The sequence below is a fragment of the Eptesicus fuscus genome, chromosome 6, assembly GCF_027574615.1.
Source record: "Eptesicus fuscus isolate TK198812 chromosome 6, DD_ASM_mEF_20220401, whole genome shotgun sequence".
In the NCBI taxonomy this organism is placed as follows: domain Eukaryota; kingdom Metazoa; phylum Chordata; class Mammalia; order Chiroptera; family Vespertilionidae; genus Eptesicus; species Eptesicus fuscus.
Window position 1 is genome coordinate 107,931,940 of NC_072478.1, and position 12,192 is coordinate 107,944,131.

The window sequence follows — 12,192 nt, forward strand, 5'->3', positions numbered from 1 at the left end:
GTGGAAGGGGCCCATGGTGCCAAGTCTGGGTATTGGGGGCAGCGTCCCAGCTCCGAGCAGGACAGGACGAGGAGCTCACCCCGACACTGAATGCCCTGCCCCGTGCCCCCTGAGGCTGGGGCACGCTCGGCCTCCTCGCAGCCTCCTCGTGGCAGCCCCGCCCACCGTGGGTCCAGGCCACACGTGCAAAGCGCTGAGGCCTGGAGGCCGCGTCCTGTCCTCTCCTCCGTGGGACAAGCGGCTGCAGAGCTGGGGGGAGGGGGTCTGGGTGCTGCCCGCCCTCTGGGAGCCTGGAGGTTGGGGTCACGTGGGCGGGGCCTGGCACGAGGGGCGGGCTCAGTGCAGCCAAGCCTGCCAGTCTTGGTCCGTCCTGTCTGGGTGTCCAGCAGGTGGGGTGGGAGCCGGGGGGGGGGGGGAGGTGCAGGGGGCTGGGCAGCGGCACAGGCGCCCGAGAGCCTACAGGCAGGAGGCCCAGTGGCCACCGCCCCGCGACCCCCCTCCCACCCCTCCGGGCCGCCTGCTCCCATGTCACCAGGGAACGAGGCAGAGGTGCCAAGTCCCAGACTCCTCAGACGGACTGGCCAGCGGTGTCCACGATGGGTGGGGTCTTCCCGCGCCTGGGACGGGACTCCGATGGCAGCCTCCCCGGCCCCGCGGCTCCTGATAAGACAGGCCGGCCTCCCCTGCGCCCGCTCGAAGTCCCCCAGGACTTATCTCAGCCTCTGCAGCTGGCGGCCCCCGTGCCGCGCCACCCACGGCTCCGTCAGCGGTTTGGAAGCGGCTTGGCGCTCCTGAGGGAGAGGTGCCGACCAAGCAGGGGGCCTTCTGGAGGCTGCGGGCGGGGCAAGCTGCCAGGCCCGCTGTGAGCCAGGGGAGCTCCCGCACGCCCCTGCGGGCCTGAGCTGCCCAAAGCTGTGCACAGGGCGTCAGAGGCCCAGGAGACGCGCGGGCGGCAGGCTGTGCAGGGGGCAGACAGCAGTGCAGGGCTTGGTGCTGTGGAGGGAGGGGAGGTCGGCATTTGCCCACGCACCTGGCCAGATGGCACGCACTTCCTCCGGGAGGCGGCCCGACCCAGAGAGGCTGACCACCTGCCGGTCGCAGCTGCGGAGACCCGTTCTCTCCCGTCCTGGCCCCACGGGCAGAACCAAGTCCAGCCGTGAGGACAGAGCCGGTGTCCGGGCTCCTGCCCGCCGGTGAGGGGACCACAGGGCGCCAGGGCTGCCGCTCGGGCCTCGGGCCCTGCCTCCCAGAGCGGGGCCGGCAGTGGCCACGGGCAGGAGCGGCTTATCTTCGTCTGGGTGTTCTCGCCCGTAAGATGGCCCAGCGGTCCACGTGGAGGGCCTGGGGGCGGGGGCCAGGGCCTGCGCCCCGCAGCTCACACGCACAGGCTCCGGCTCCCGGTCTGGAGGCTCCCCGAGGAGCAGCCTGGGCCGGCCCCCCAGGGCTGGTTGCTGGGGGTCTGCTCAGCTAGGAACCATCTGTGGTTGCCACTGACAAGCTCAGGGTGACAGCGGCCACTGCTGAGGCTGCGTCCGTGGACAGGCCCTTGGCCAGGGCAGGTGGGACCCTCGGGACCCTGCCCACCAGCCAGGGAGTGAGCTGCTGCCCCTCCCCCCAGGGCTGCCCCACAAGGGACCAGGCAGCTCGGGAGACCTGCTCACAGCGGCACCCGGTTCGGGTGAAGGGATGTGGGGGGACCACCAACCACACAGCAAGACACCCCTGAAACGAGAAGTCTTTATTGCGAAGGTACGAAAGCGTCCGGCAGAGACGTGCAGCAATAAATTAGGCGTGGCTGCGGGCGGCGGCGCGGGCACGCCCACGGGAACGGCCACGGGAGGGTCTCCTCAATAACTTACGTCGGGGCGGAAGCAGCACAAAATAAATATTGAAATGGAATTGCCGAGCGCCGAGGCGAGGGCTGAGCTTGCGGACGGAGCCTGCCCTGCGGAAGATTCCGGTCTGAAGCACCGGGCCTCGCCTCCTCGTAAATAAAAGTCTGTATGTTAAACGTGACGGTGACGGTCAACAATCAGAAAGGAACCGCACGAGGGACACGCCAGGCCTCCTTCCGTGACCCCTGCCCCGGGGGAGAGGGTGCCACCTCTGACCCGCGGGACCGGGCATTCTGGGAACCCAGCGGCCGCCACCGCCAAGCAAGACACCCGCCAGGCCCCGGGCGCAGTCGGCGGAGCCCGCAGAGGGCAGCGGGAAGACGGGGGTGGTGGGCAGAGCTCCAACCTGGACCCTCTGCCTGCAGCCCGGCTGTACACTTACAGTATCAAACAGGAAAAGGTACAAAATCCAACGATAAAATGTGTATAGAACTTTATATATATATATATTTATACTTCTCTTTTAAATACTCCCAGGTCCTTACTGATATCCAATGTGGATTACCTACCACAGCTATGGCATCAACAGCTCCTCACCCCGGCCTCAGCCTCGCTCTAGGGCCGCTCGCCCAACCCCCGCTGCCCCCAGGACAGGACGCAGCCAGGGGCCAGCGTCACTGTCCTTCCGTGACAGAGGCAGCCAGGACGCGGCCCCTCGGCCCCTCCTCCGGGCAGCGGGCACCCTGCGGGGCGGGGCCTCACAGCTCGCTGGTCTTCCTGGGCGGTGTGAGGGCGGGAAGCCCCAGCAGAGGTCACCGAGGTCACCCGTGGCTCCGAGGAGAAGGGTGCAGGTGACGATTAAGCACCAAGGTTGCAGGGTCCCGTCCTCTCTGTGCAGACGCCATGCAGGCGCCCCACCTTCCAGCCTGTGCCACCTCCTGCACCCCACCTGTCACCTGCTCTCCCCTCCTCTGGCAGCAGGAACCAGGCGCAGCCAGCTCCACCTCCAACTCCCACAGCTAAGCAGACCCCCTGCAGCCAACCCATTCCACCCCCACCCCCGGCTTCACGGGCCCAGGCTCTGCGGGTGGAGGCAGGGCTAGAGGGCTGCAGCTGGGAGCCGGGGACCTCGCGCGTCACCCCGACACAGGGACACTTGACAACACTCCACATGGACCCCCCATGATGCCTGTAAGCAGCTGCTGCTCCAAGCCCCGGAGCTGCTGGCCGCACGCACAGCCTCCCTCTGCCCGCCGCCCGGCACAGGGCCCTGCCACGGCAGTCACGGCGCCTGTGGCCCAGGACGAAGGGCTCCTCCTGGGACAGCAGGGCTGCCCGGGCAGTGGGGCTCCAGGCCACAGCAGGGACAGAGGCTGCTGAGGCTGGGGGTGGGCAGGGCCTCGGGCCTCAGGCCAGGAGCCTCTGAGGCCTTCCCCACCCCCGACTCCCCGGGAGACAGACCCTAAAGCGACAGCCTGGAGCGCAGGTGACCGAGGGCGGCCGGTGCGTGTGCGTGTGCGTGTGGGCACATGTGGGCGCGTGCAGGAAGGTGTGCGGCGCACAGGTTCATGGACCCTCCTCTCCACCCGGCCCCACGGGAGCCCTGTGGACTCTGCACGTGGACCCTCGGACAGCACGAGGGACGTGCCCGGCGCCCCTGCCCCCGGCGCCCGGCCACGGCACTAGGAGGCGGCCGAGAAGGGCACGGAGGGGGACTTGACGATGGTGATGACGCTGGTGGTGGCCACCTTGGAGGGCGCGACGGGCCCGCGGGCCACGGTGCGCGCGAAGGTCTGCAGCGCCTCGTACTTGGAGCGCAGCGCGTCCAGCTCCAGCCGCATGCTGGCGTTCTCCGAGGCCAGCTTCTCCACCTCCCGCTGCAGCGCCACCCGCTGCCGCTCCAGCTCCTCCTTCTGCGTCACCCGCTTGATGCGGCAGCTGGCGGCGTAGCCGCGGTTCTTGAGCGTGCGGCGGCGCTGCTTGAGCCGCACCACCTCCTCCTTGGACAGGCCCCGCAGGTGCTGGTTCAGCTCCCGCACCGACATGGACACCAGCTCATCGTCGCTGAGCACCGGGCCGTTCTCGCCCGCCTCCTTCTTGACCTGCAGGCCAGGCCACAGGTCAGCACCGGGCCCCGGAGGCCGGCTCGGCAGACGGGGGTCTGGGTCCCAGCAGCCCCTCCCCCACCAGAGGTGCACACACGTGGCCACGACCCGGCTACACGGCCACGCACACCTGCAAGGCCACAGCCCACGTGGGTGCTGCCCTGTGGCCCCCCAGTGCCTGGAGCAGGACTGACGCAGGCAGGCGGGTGACAAGTGCACGGGGATCCCGTGGGCTCCTGGGACCAGAGACAGAGGCCCGAGGGCACAGCCAGCCTCAAGCTGAGAGGGAGTCAGAGCAGGCCCGCCGCCCCGCGAAGGGGTCCTCCTCCTGAACTGAGGGCTGGCGCCTCCGGAGGCCAGGGCCCGACTGTGCCCCCCGACTGTGCCCTCACTCGGTGGCGCCTCCTCAGCCCACAGCCCGGGACAGGCCTCCTTCCTCGCAGCGGACGGGCGCAGACGGCCTGGGCTGCCCCCTCACCCCGCTTACCTTTTTTTTTTTTTTTAAAATATATTTTTATTGATTTCAGTGAGGAGGGGAGAGGGAGAGAGAAACATCAGTGATGAGAGAGAATCATTGATCGGCTGCCTCCTGCACGTCCCCCACTGGGGATCAAGCCCACAACCCAGGCACGTGCCCTTGACTGGAATCGAACCTGGGACCCACTGAGCCACCCCAGCCAGGGCGCCCGCTTACCTTTAATGCCTTGTTCGGTTTGGGATTAGTCGTCATAACCTGGGCACCGTCACCCGCACAGAACTGCCTGGAAATCGTAACTAGAAAGCAGAGAACAGAGGCCACAAGGTCAGGTCCCGCTGGGCGGGGGCCGCCTGTGCCGCCACCAGTGACCGAGCAGGGCCATCCCGACAGCGGAGAGGCCCGAGGAGGTTCAGCTCACCCCCCTCGGTCCAGGTGCAGCGCCCGAAAGCCCGGCGGGCCCCCGCCCATCCTGCGGGACTCCCCCAGGGCAGGCCCCTGGCCTAGGCGGTGTGGGGCCCCAGGGACCAGGTGGATGCCCAGCCACGCCTTCCACTCCAGCGACAGCCCGAGGAGCTCCCCTCCTCCCCCCACCCCACCCCGTTGCAAGAGCGCCAGCCCCCGGGTGACGCCAGGCTGAGCAGAGTTGCTTCCTGCGGACTCTGCCGCTGCACCTGTGAGCACAGGACGCCACGTTTAGGGCCCAAGTACGCACAGGACAGGCTCCCGAGTGACCACACCTGGCACCTGCGGAGCCACCAGCCTCGGGGCAGCACCTGCCCCGGCAGGAGCCCCTTATCCCAGAGGAAGGGCCCCCCAGGGGCAGGAGGCGCCCGCCCTCCCGCTGGCCTACCTCTGCCAAGGGCTCTGCAGCTGTGACATCACCGCCTCCCCCTGGGCTGCCCCTGGCCCTGGCCTGGCTCAGAGGGTGGGCAGGGCGCCTAGGCCAGCCCGGGCAGGTGGGGAGCGGGGAGCCGCTGCCCTGGGAGCGCACTGCCCGTCTGGCGGGAGCTGTCCCCGCCGCCGCCAGCCCCGCCCTTCCAGTGTTTGCGTCTGCATTGTGTCACACATTCTAATCATTCATGAAAAAGCCAGCCAAGCATCCCAAGCATGACTCCCCTCTGATAGTTGCCATGGCGACCTTGGGAAGTAGCCAACCCCTGATGGTTGTCATGGAAACAGAGAAGCCCACAGCAACAATGGCTTTGGGGCAACAGTGCAGACGCCAAGGGCTGTGGGGCAGCAAACTCACCCCTGTGCCCCCGTGGCAGGGGCGGGGGGAGGGCGGGCACCAGCTCTCAGGACCCGGGCCACGGGGCGTCCTGACACCAGACAGCAGAGGGAGCACCCGAGACGAGCACCATGAGGGTCCTCCGGCCCTGAAGCCGCATCACAGCCTCCATCGCAAGCAAGACTCCACCCGCCCTCCCTCAGCCGAAGCAGGACCCTCCCTCACCACCAGAGGCCGCAAACTCAACCCAGGCCTCAGCACCCAAGCCTGCGGGCCCCGCCACCGTCCAGGGGGCCTCTCCTGGGGGCCCCGATGGGGAGGAGAGCAGGTCAGGCTGGGGCAGCTGGCGCTCCGGGCTCCCCGGCCCTCACGTGGTTACACACGTGTGCCCGGGACGACGGCCGCAGTTCGGAGAGATCCCAGCAGAGAGCTCAGAGCTGCTTCCGACAGCGGCGTGACCCTGGCATCTGGGGTGGCCAGCTGGCGCCCCCCGGGCCCGCCCCCTCCGCGCTGGGGTCAGAGCGCGCTGCAGAGCCGCGGGCTGTGGGAAACTTTTCCACGCCATCGCCGTCATCGCCATCGAGGAGGGTGGCGGTGTCCGGGCTCCCATCCCAGCCAGCACGTCATGAGGGCCGGAGCCGCCAGGCATAGCTGTGCGGTGAGTCACCGGCTGTTTACAGAGCAGGAGCTCACATTCCCACAGAGCCGGCCCCACCCCGAAGGGAAACGGAAGGCCCGGCCAAGGACTTGCCTGGAGCGGACCCCGACGGGACGCTGTGTCCAGAGCCAGCTCGGCCGGGGCAGGCGCAGGGCAGAGCCGGGGCAGGGCCTCCTCCGTACCCACCTGCCCACCACGGGGTCTGTGCTGGGACGCGGGGACGGAACCAGGATGCACACAGGATGGGCTTCAGCCCCCCCACTGCAAGCAGGCCCCAGGAGGGGCACTCCCCCCCACACCCACCAGGTCAAGGTCCCTGGGCCTCTGGGGGCCAGGACCCAGGCAAGGAGCCCCGGCAGAGACAGGAGGGTGGCTCAGGGTCCCCCACCTGGGGCCTGGCCTCGGCTCCTGTCTTGGTCCACAGACCTTCTGTGCAAGGAGCAGCAGGACGAGAGTGGGTGCGTGTAAATGTAGGGGTGATGGGTGGTCGCCGGGCCGAGGAACACCCTAAAACCCGCTCCTCTGGGGTCTCCATCTCCTTCTGAAAACGAGGCCCCAGGGTGCTGTCCCAAAGGCCTGAGCTGGGCCGGCGGGTGACACCAGGAGGCCCCGCCTGGGCTCTGCCCTCTGCCCCCGGCGCTTCCGGCTGCACCCGGACCCCTGAGGAGCCCAGGCAGCGGCAGACACGCCCCACTGCCCCGGGCGCCTCAGACCCGGCTCTGCCTGCTCCCCATCCACTGGGTCTCCCCAGCTGCTGGGGTCTCGGCGCCAGGGCTGCGTGTACCCAAACACCACCAGGACCCAGCGCGGACCCGGTCACGCCACTGTGAGTGAGGAACGCCGCTTTGGAAGGAGGTTGGAGAGCAGCCCTGTAACACAGCTGCTTTCACACCGTCCACACCAGGTGTGTGACCCGAGCCGGGCCCCAGCGGGCAGCAAGACCGTTCCAAGACGCGGGCACCCCGCGGGTGAGACTGCAGCCTCGGGCAGCCCGGCACCTGCAGAGCCCGCGGCACCCCACCACGGCCTGACGCCGGCGTCCCCGCATCGGCACCAAACACCAGGCCCAGCCCTTGAGCAACAAAACTCACACCCAGATCCCAGCGCCAGGCGGGCCGCTGTGCGGACCCGGCACCGCCTGAGGGACGGCCTCAGGCTCACCTCCCACCCCCACCGGCCCGGTCCCTCGGCTCTGCCTCGGCGACTCCTTTCCTAACGGGGCTGGCTCTCAACCCAAAGCCAGGAACTCGGCCTGAGGCACGTCTGACAGGCGAGCAGGGCAGCCCGCTTCCCCCAGAGGGGACGCTGCGGCCGAGAGGGTCCGCAGCTTGGAGTCAAGGAGGGACCGGCGACCCCCCTTCCTGCCCCAGAACAGGGCCGGGCGGCTTCCCCGAGAACGCCAGACTCCGTCCCGGCACCGGGCACCGAGCTGGCAGGGCAGCGAGCGCAGGCCCCACAGCCAAGCCCTGTCCTGCTGGTGGGCAGGAGGCAGGGCGCTGAGGCCAGGGTCTGGGACCCTCGGTCACTTTTCTCTCCAGCTCCAGCAAACCCGGGCTGCTGGCCCACGGCCTCCTCCCTCGGCGTCGGGGCTGTGGGCCTTCGTGTGTGCTGGCTGGCTCTGGGCTGGACCCAGGTTCCGGGCCATCAGTAAAGGCATGGGAGCCGTGACCCCACCCACGCAGCCCTGGGCTCAGCCTGCCAGGCAGAAGAGGAGGCGTAGACCCTGAAGGTGCTAATTCTTACTCGCCGCCCAGCCTGGGGTGAGCCTCGGGCGGGAGGCATGGGTGGGCTCTCAACACTTCGCTCGGATGGAGTGAAGGGACGCTGGGCGCTGCCCGTCAGCCCTCCCAGCCAACCTGATAAAGACGTGCCTCCGCTCCGGTCTCCCGGTTTGGGGGGGGGGGGGGCAGGTCCTGGCAGGGCAGGGGCAGCAAGGAGACAGCGAGGGAGGAAAGGGGTTCCTTGCTAGGGGAGCAGCCCCGACTCCAGGCAGCACAGCAGCAGGTGACTCGCCCGACCACCCTGAGGTGGCCACCTCTGCTCTGGGGACCCTTTCGCAAGTGGCCCAATGCCACGCGCCCATGTCACCCAGCTGCAGACGGCACCACGCGCCCATGTCACCCAGCTGCAGACAGTGCCCAGAGCCAGGAGGGCTCCCACCGTCCCGGCCACTCAGACGCCGGGCACCGATGTCCTGAGCCAGCCCCCTCAAGTGGGGTGCATTCCAGAGCCTTGCTGGGCACCCCACCAGCCCGGCCCACACCCAGCTTGCAGGCTGGCCCTGGCCGGCTGCCCTCCAGCAGGCATGACCGTCTCCGGCTTGGAGGACGTCTGGTCACCTTGCCTGTGCCGTTCGGGAAGCTGTGTCATCCTGGCTGCTCTGGAGGTGACTGAGCAGTTCCAGCTGATGCAGGCTGAACGCCACACCCAGCCAGCGTGCCTGGACCCTGCTCCCCTCACCCAGCTTCAGCCGCTGCTCCCCCCACAGCTCTGGGTGGTCCTCCGGGCCCCCAGCGGCCCTGTCCTCTCCCGGCCCCTCCTACGCTGCCCGGGGACGGCCCCCGGGGAACGCGAGGCCCACACGTCCAGCAGGCCCCGTCCTGCACCCGCAGCTCAGGTGACAACCCCACCACATTTTCACCCAGAAATCGCCCACGGGGCCTCCCCCTCCACTCGCAAACCTGGCCTGCGGCTTCAGCTGCTCTGGCCCGGCGGACCCCCAGCTTCCGTCTGGACCCTGACCGCCGTCCGCAAATGCAGCCCCAGCCAGGCAGAGGGAGGCCATCCTTCCAGAGCCACTCGCTGCCCGGGCCTCCTGCCCCAGACCAGGCCTCCACCTCTGGCTTCTTGAGAGCCCCCCACAATCTGCACTGGCTCCCAACTTCTCCCCTGCCCTCCCTGCCGTCGGCGGGCACCCTCTCCGAGCCCTCTCACTGGCTGCGCCCAAGGCCTGCCCCCTCACACCTACACCTGCCCCCCACCTGGAAGACGAGGTTTGCTGCACAAGCAGGTGTGTCAGCACTGCAGGGGGAGGGGCCTGGAGGGCGGCTTCCACCCAACACGGCTCCGCTCCTCCTGCTCCTCCTGCCCGGCACCCAGACAGGCAGCGCCGGAGAGCCGGCAGGTGCCGGGCCGGGCCAGGGCACCCAGGCTGGGCTCCATCTGAGACGAGGTGAGTGTGAGTAACTGTATGTGTGAGTGTGTGACTATGCGTATGACTGAGTGTGTGTGTGAGTGTGTATATTAGTGACTGTGTGTGTGTGTGACTGTGTGTGTGACTGTATGTCTGAGTGTGTGTAACTGTATGCATATGACTGAGTGACTGTGTGTGTATATTAGTGACTGTGTGTGTAACTGTATGTCTATGACTGTGTGAATGTGTGTGTGCACGAGTGACTGTGTGTGTGACTATGCATATGACTGTGTGTGACTGTATGTGTGTGTGTGTCTGTATGCATATGACTGAGTGTGTGTGGCTGTATGCACATGACTGAGTGTGTGTTACTGTATGTGTGTGTGTGTGTCTGTATGAGTATGACTGAGTGTGTGTGACTGTGTTTACTGTGTGACCTGAGGTTCATCCCTACCTGCCCTAAAATTCTAGTTTTACGCTGGCACTTCCGACTTCCTGAAACCGTAAGAAAGAGGAAGCATGACAAGTGTGTGATTATGAAAAGCAAAAGTAAATACCGAAGGGAGCCACGTACCTTCCACTAGCACTAGCGGGGCACAGAGGGGGATGGGGTGGGGGTGGGGCAGGGGGAAGAGGGGGGTAGGACAAGGGGGAGAGAGGGGTGGGCAGAGAGGAGGGCAGGGGGAAGAGGGGGATGGGACAGGGGGGAAGAGGGCGGGTAGGACGGGGGGGGGGGAGAGGGGTGGGCAGAGAGGGGGGCAGGGGGAAGAGGGGGTGGGGCAGAGAGGCGGCAGAGGTGAGTCACTGTTTACTGCGTGGAGCAGCCGGCAGGGCGCTCCCAGCTGGCAGGGCGGCACTTCCCCGTGGACCTGACCGACACCCAAGTCCGCTCCGGAACCTTTAGGCCGGGCCAGCCAGGCCACAGGCAGGGCTGCTCGCCGCCGGGGAGACTGTAAACAAAAGCCCCACGGGAGCCCCAGAGGGAAGGCTGCACAGCTGTGGGCACAGAATGGTGCCCGGGGCGCTGCCCGCTCCGCACTCAGTGAGGCCTGGCAACTCCGGGTTCCAGCACCGCCTGGAGGGGGGGTGATGCTGGTCCCTGGAAGTCGGCCGTGTTCACGCACAAACGCCCCCCCCCCCCCCCCCCCCGCCTCTCTTTGTGTTTTCGGCCAATAAACGCTTCCTTCTGAAATGCAGTCCGGCTTTAGGTACAAAGCAGGCCCTCTGCCTCTGGGCTACCTGGGCAGGACCTGCCCGATGCAACAGGTGCAGGTGCAGCTCCCGCCCCGCCCCCGCTTAGGGACTCGGCCAACAGCCCCTCCTCCCGCCGGCGGGCGGCTCCCCTCGCGGCTGCACAGCACACCCCGGGGCGGTCACCCCAGCGAGACCTTCACCCACGAAGGGCCAAGGGGCTGTGGGCGGCCGAGACCCAAGCCGGGGACCCACCGCCTCTACCGCCCTGAGGGGCGTGCGCCTGACCGAGGCGGCCGGTGTGGGTCCGCTGAGGACGGGACGGGAGGGGAGGACCCGAGGGCGCCGGTGCCGCGGAGAGCGCCGCCGGGGCGCAGGGCAGGTGTCCAGGCCGCGGAGACTCCATCCACTCAGCGTGGGAATCCGGTGGGGTCAGGGCCACGGGTGGCTTCTGGGGTCAAACAGCTCCGGTCCCCCCTCCCCGCCCCTCCGAGGCTCCGGCGGGGCGGGCTGGCACTGCCCTTCGGTCCAAACTCAGCGGAACCACAGGAGGACGGCGGGGTTTGGGGGAGAGACACGTGCGCCCAGTCCCCCTCCCCACGCGAGGCCCCCACCAAGGCCTCCCTCCGGGGAACCCCGGGCAGGTCAGCTGCTCAGAACGTGACCTCGGTCGGCGAGTCCCCTCTCCTTCCCCCTCCGATGCCGGTCTCGGCGGCGGTCGCGGTGGGAAGGGGCCGCGGGGCCGGCCGGACAGCACGCGGGACGTGCCCCGGGGCCCGAGGCCGAGCGGCCCTGGGCGACCACGCGCTCCCTGCACGTGGCGGGTTATTTTCGCCCGCGCCTTCCCGCCTCGGAGCCGAACGACGAGCAGGTGGAGAGGGAGGGGGCGGAGACCCGCGGGCGCCCCGCCCCGCCCTCCCCGGGAACCCGGACTCCCGGCTCCCGCGCGGGGCGGAGGCGCGCCCCGGCCGGAGAAGAAAGGAAGGCGCTCGGGTCTCGGGGCCGGGAAAACACCGCCCGCGGACGCGCTCGGGCAGCGCACCTGGCGGCAGGTGCTCGGGCCGGCGGGGGCTCCGGTCCCGCCCAACTTTGCCCAGAGTCCCCGGCCGCCCCGACTCGGCGGCGGGCCGCCCCCACCGCGCCCCCGGCCCACACAGCCCCGCCGGGCCGCCCCTCACCTGGCGTCGCGCGGGGACCGCGGGGGCGCGGCCGACTCCTCGCGGGCACGCGCTCTCCTCCCGCTCGCGCTCACTCTCGCGCTCCCCCTGGGCCGCCGCCCCCGCCGCGCGCTCCGGCTCCGACTTCACGAAGAACAACAAGTCCCCCCCGCCGCCCGCCGCCAGCGCGCCCGCCCGCCCGGCTGCCCAGCATCTGACACCGCTTCCGGGATCGGCGTCAGCGCGCGTCACGACGCCCCGCCCACCGCGCACCCCACACAGCGCGCGCCAGAGCCCCGCCCACTTAGCCACGCCCACCGCGCACCGCCACCCAGAGCGCGCGCCAGAGCCCCGCCCTCTAGGCCCCGCCCACCGGGCCCACATCGCCCCGCCCACCTCCCCGGGCC

General features: G+C 68.9%; 1 protein-coding gene across 3 annotated transcripts; it reads right to left on the reverse strand.

Annotated features, from left to right (window-relative positions):
- Nucleotides 1-1,716: 1,716 nt before the first annotated feature.
- On the reverse strand, nt 1,717-11,971 carry MAFK (MAF bZIP transcription factor K). 3 transcript variants are annotated; one of them, XM_054718263.1, is made up of 3 exons: nt 11,807-11,971; nt 4,635-4,714; nt 1,717-3,937 (listed from the first exon to the last, which is right to left on the reverse strand). In XM_054718263.1, the coding sequence occupies exons 2-3, from the start codon at nt 4,668-4,670 to the stop codon at nt 3,518-3,520; spliced, it is 456 nt and encodes a 151-aa protein (XP_054574238.1). In that variant the 5' UTR covers nt 4,671-4,714; nt 11,807-11,971; the 3' UTR covers nt 1,717-3,517. The 3 variants fall into 3 exon arrangements, with proteins under 3 accessions (XP_054574238.1, XP_054574239.1, XP_054574240.1); XM_054718264.1 differs by lacking the exon at nt 11,807-11,971 and adding an exon at nt 11,294-11,491; XM_054718265.1 differs by lacking the exon at nt 11,807-11,971 and adding an exon at nt 5,668-5,686.
- Between the last annotated feature and the right edge of the window lie 221 nt (nt 11,972-12,192).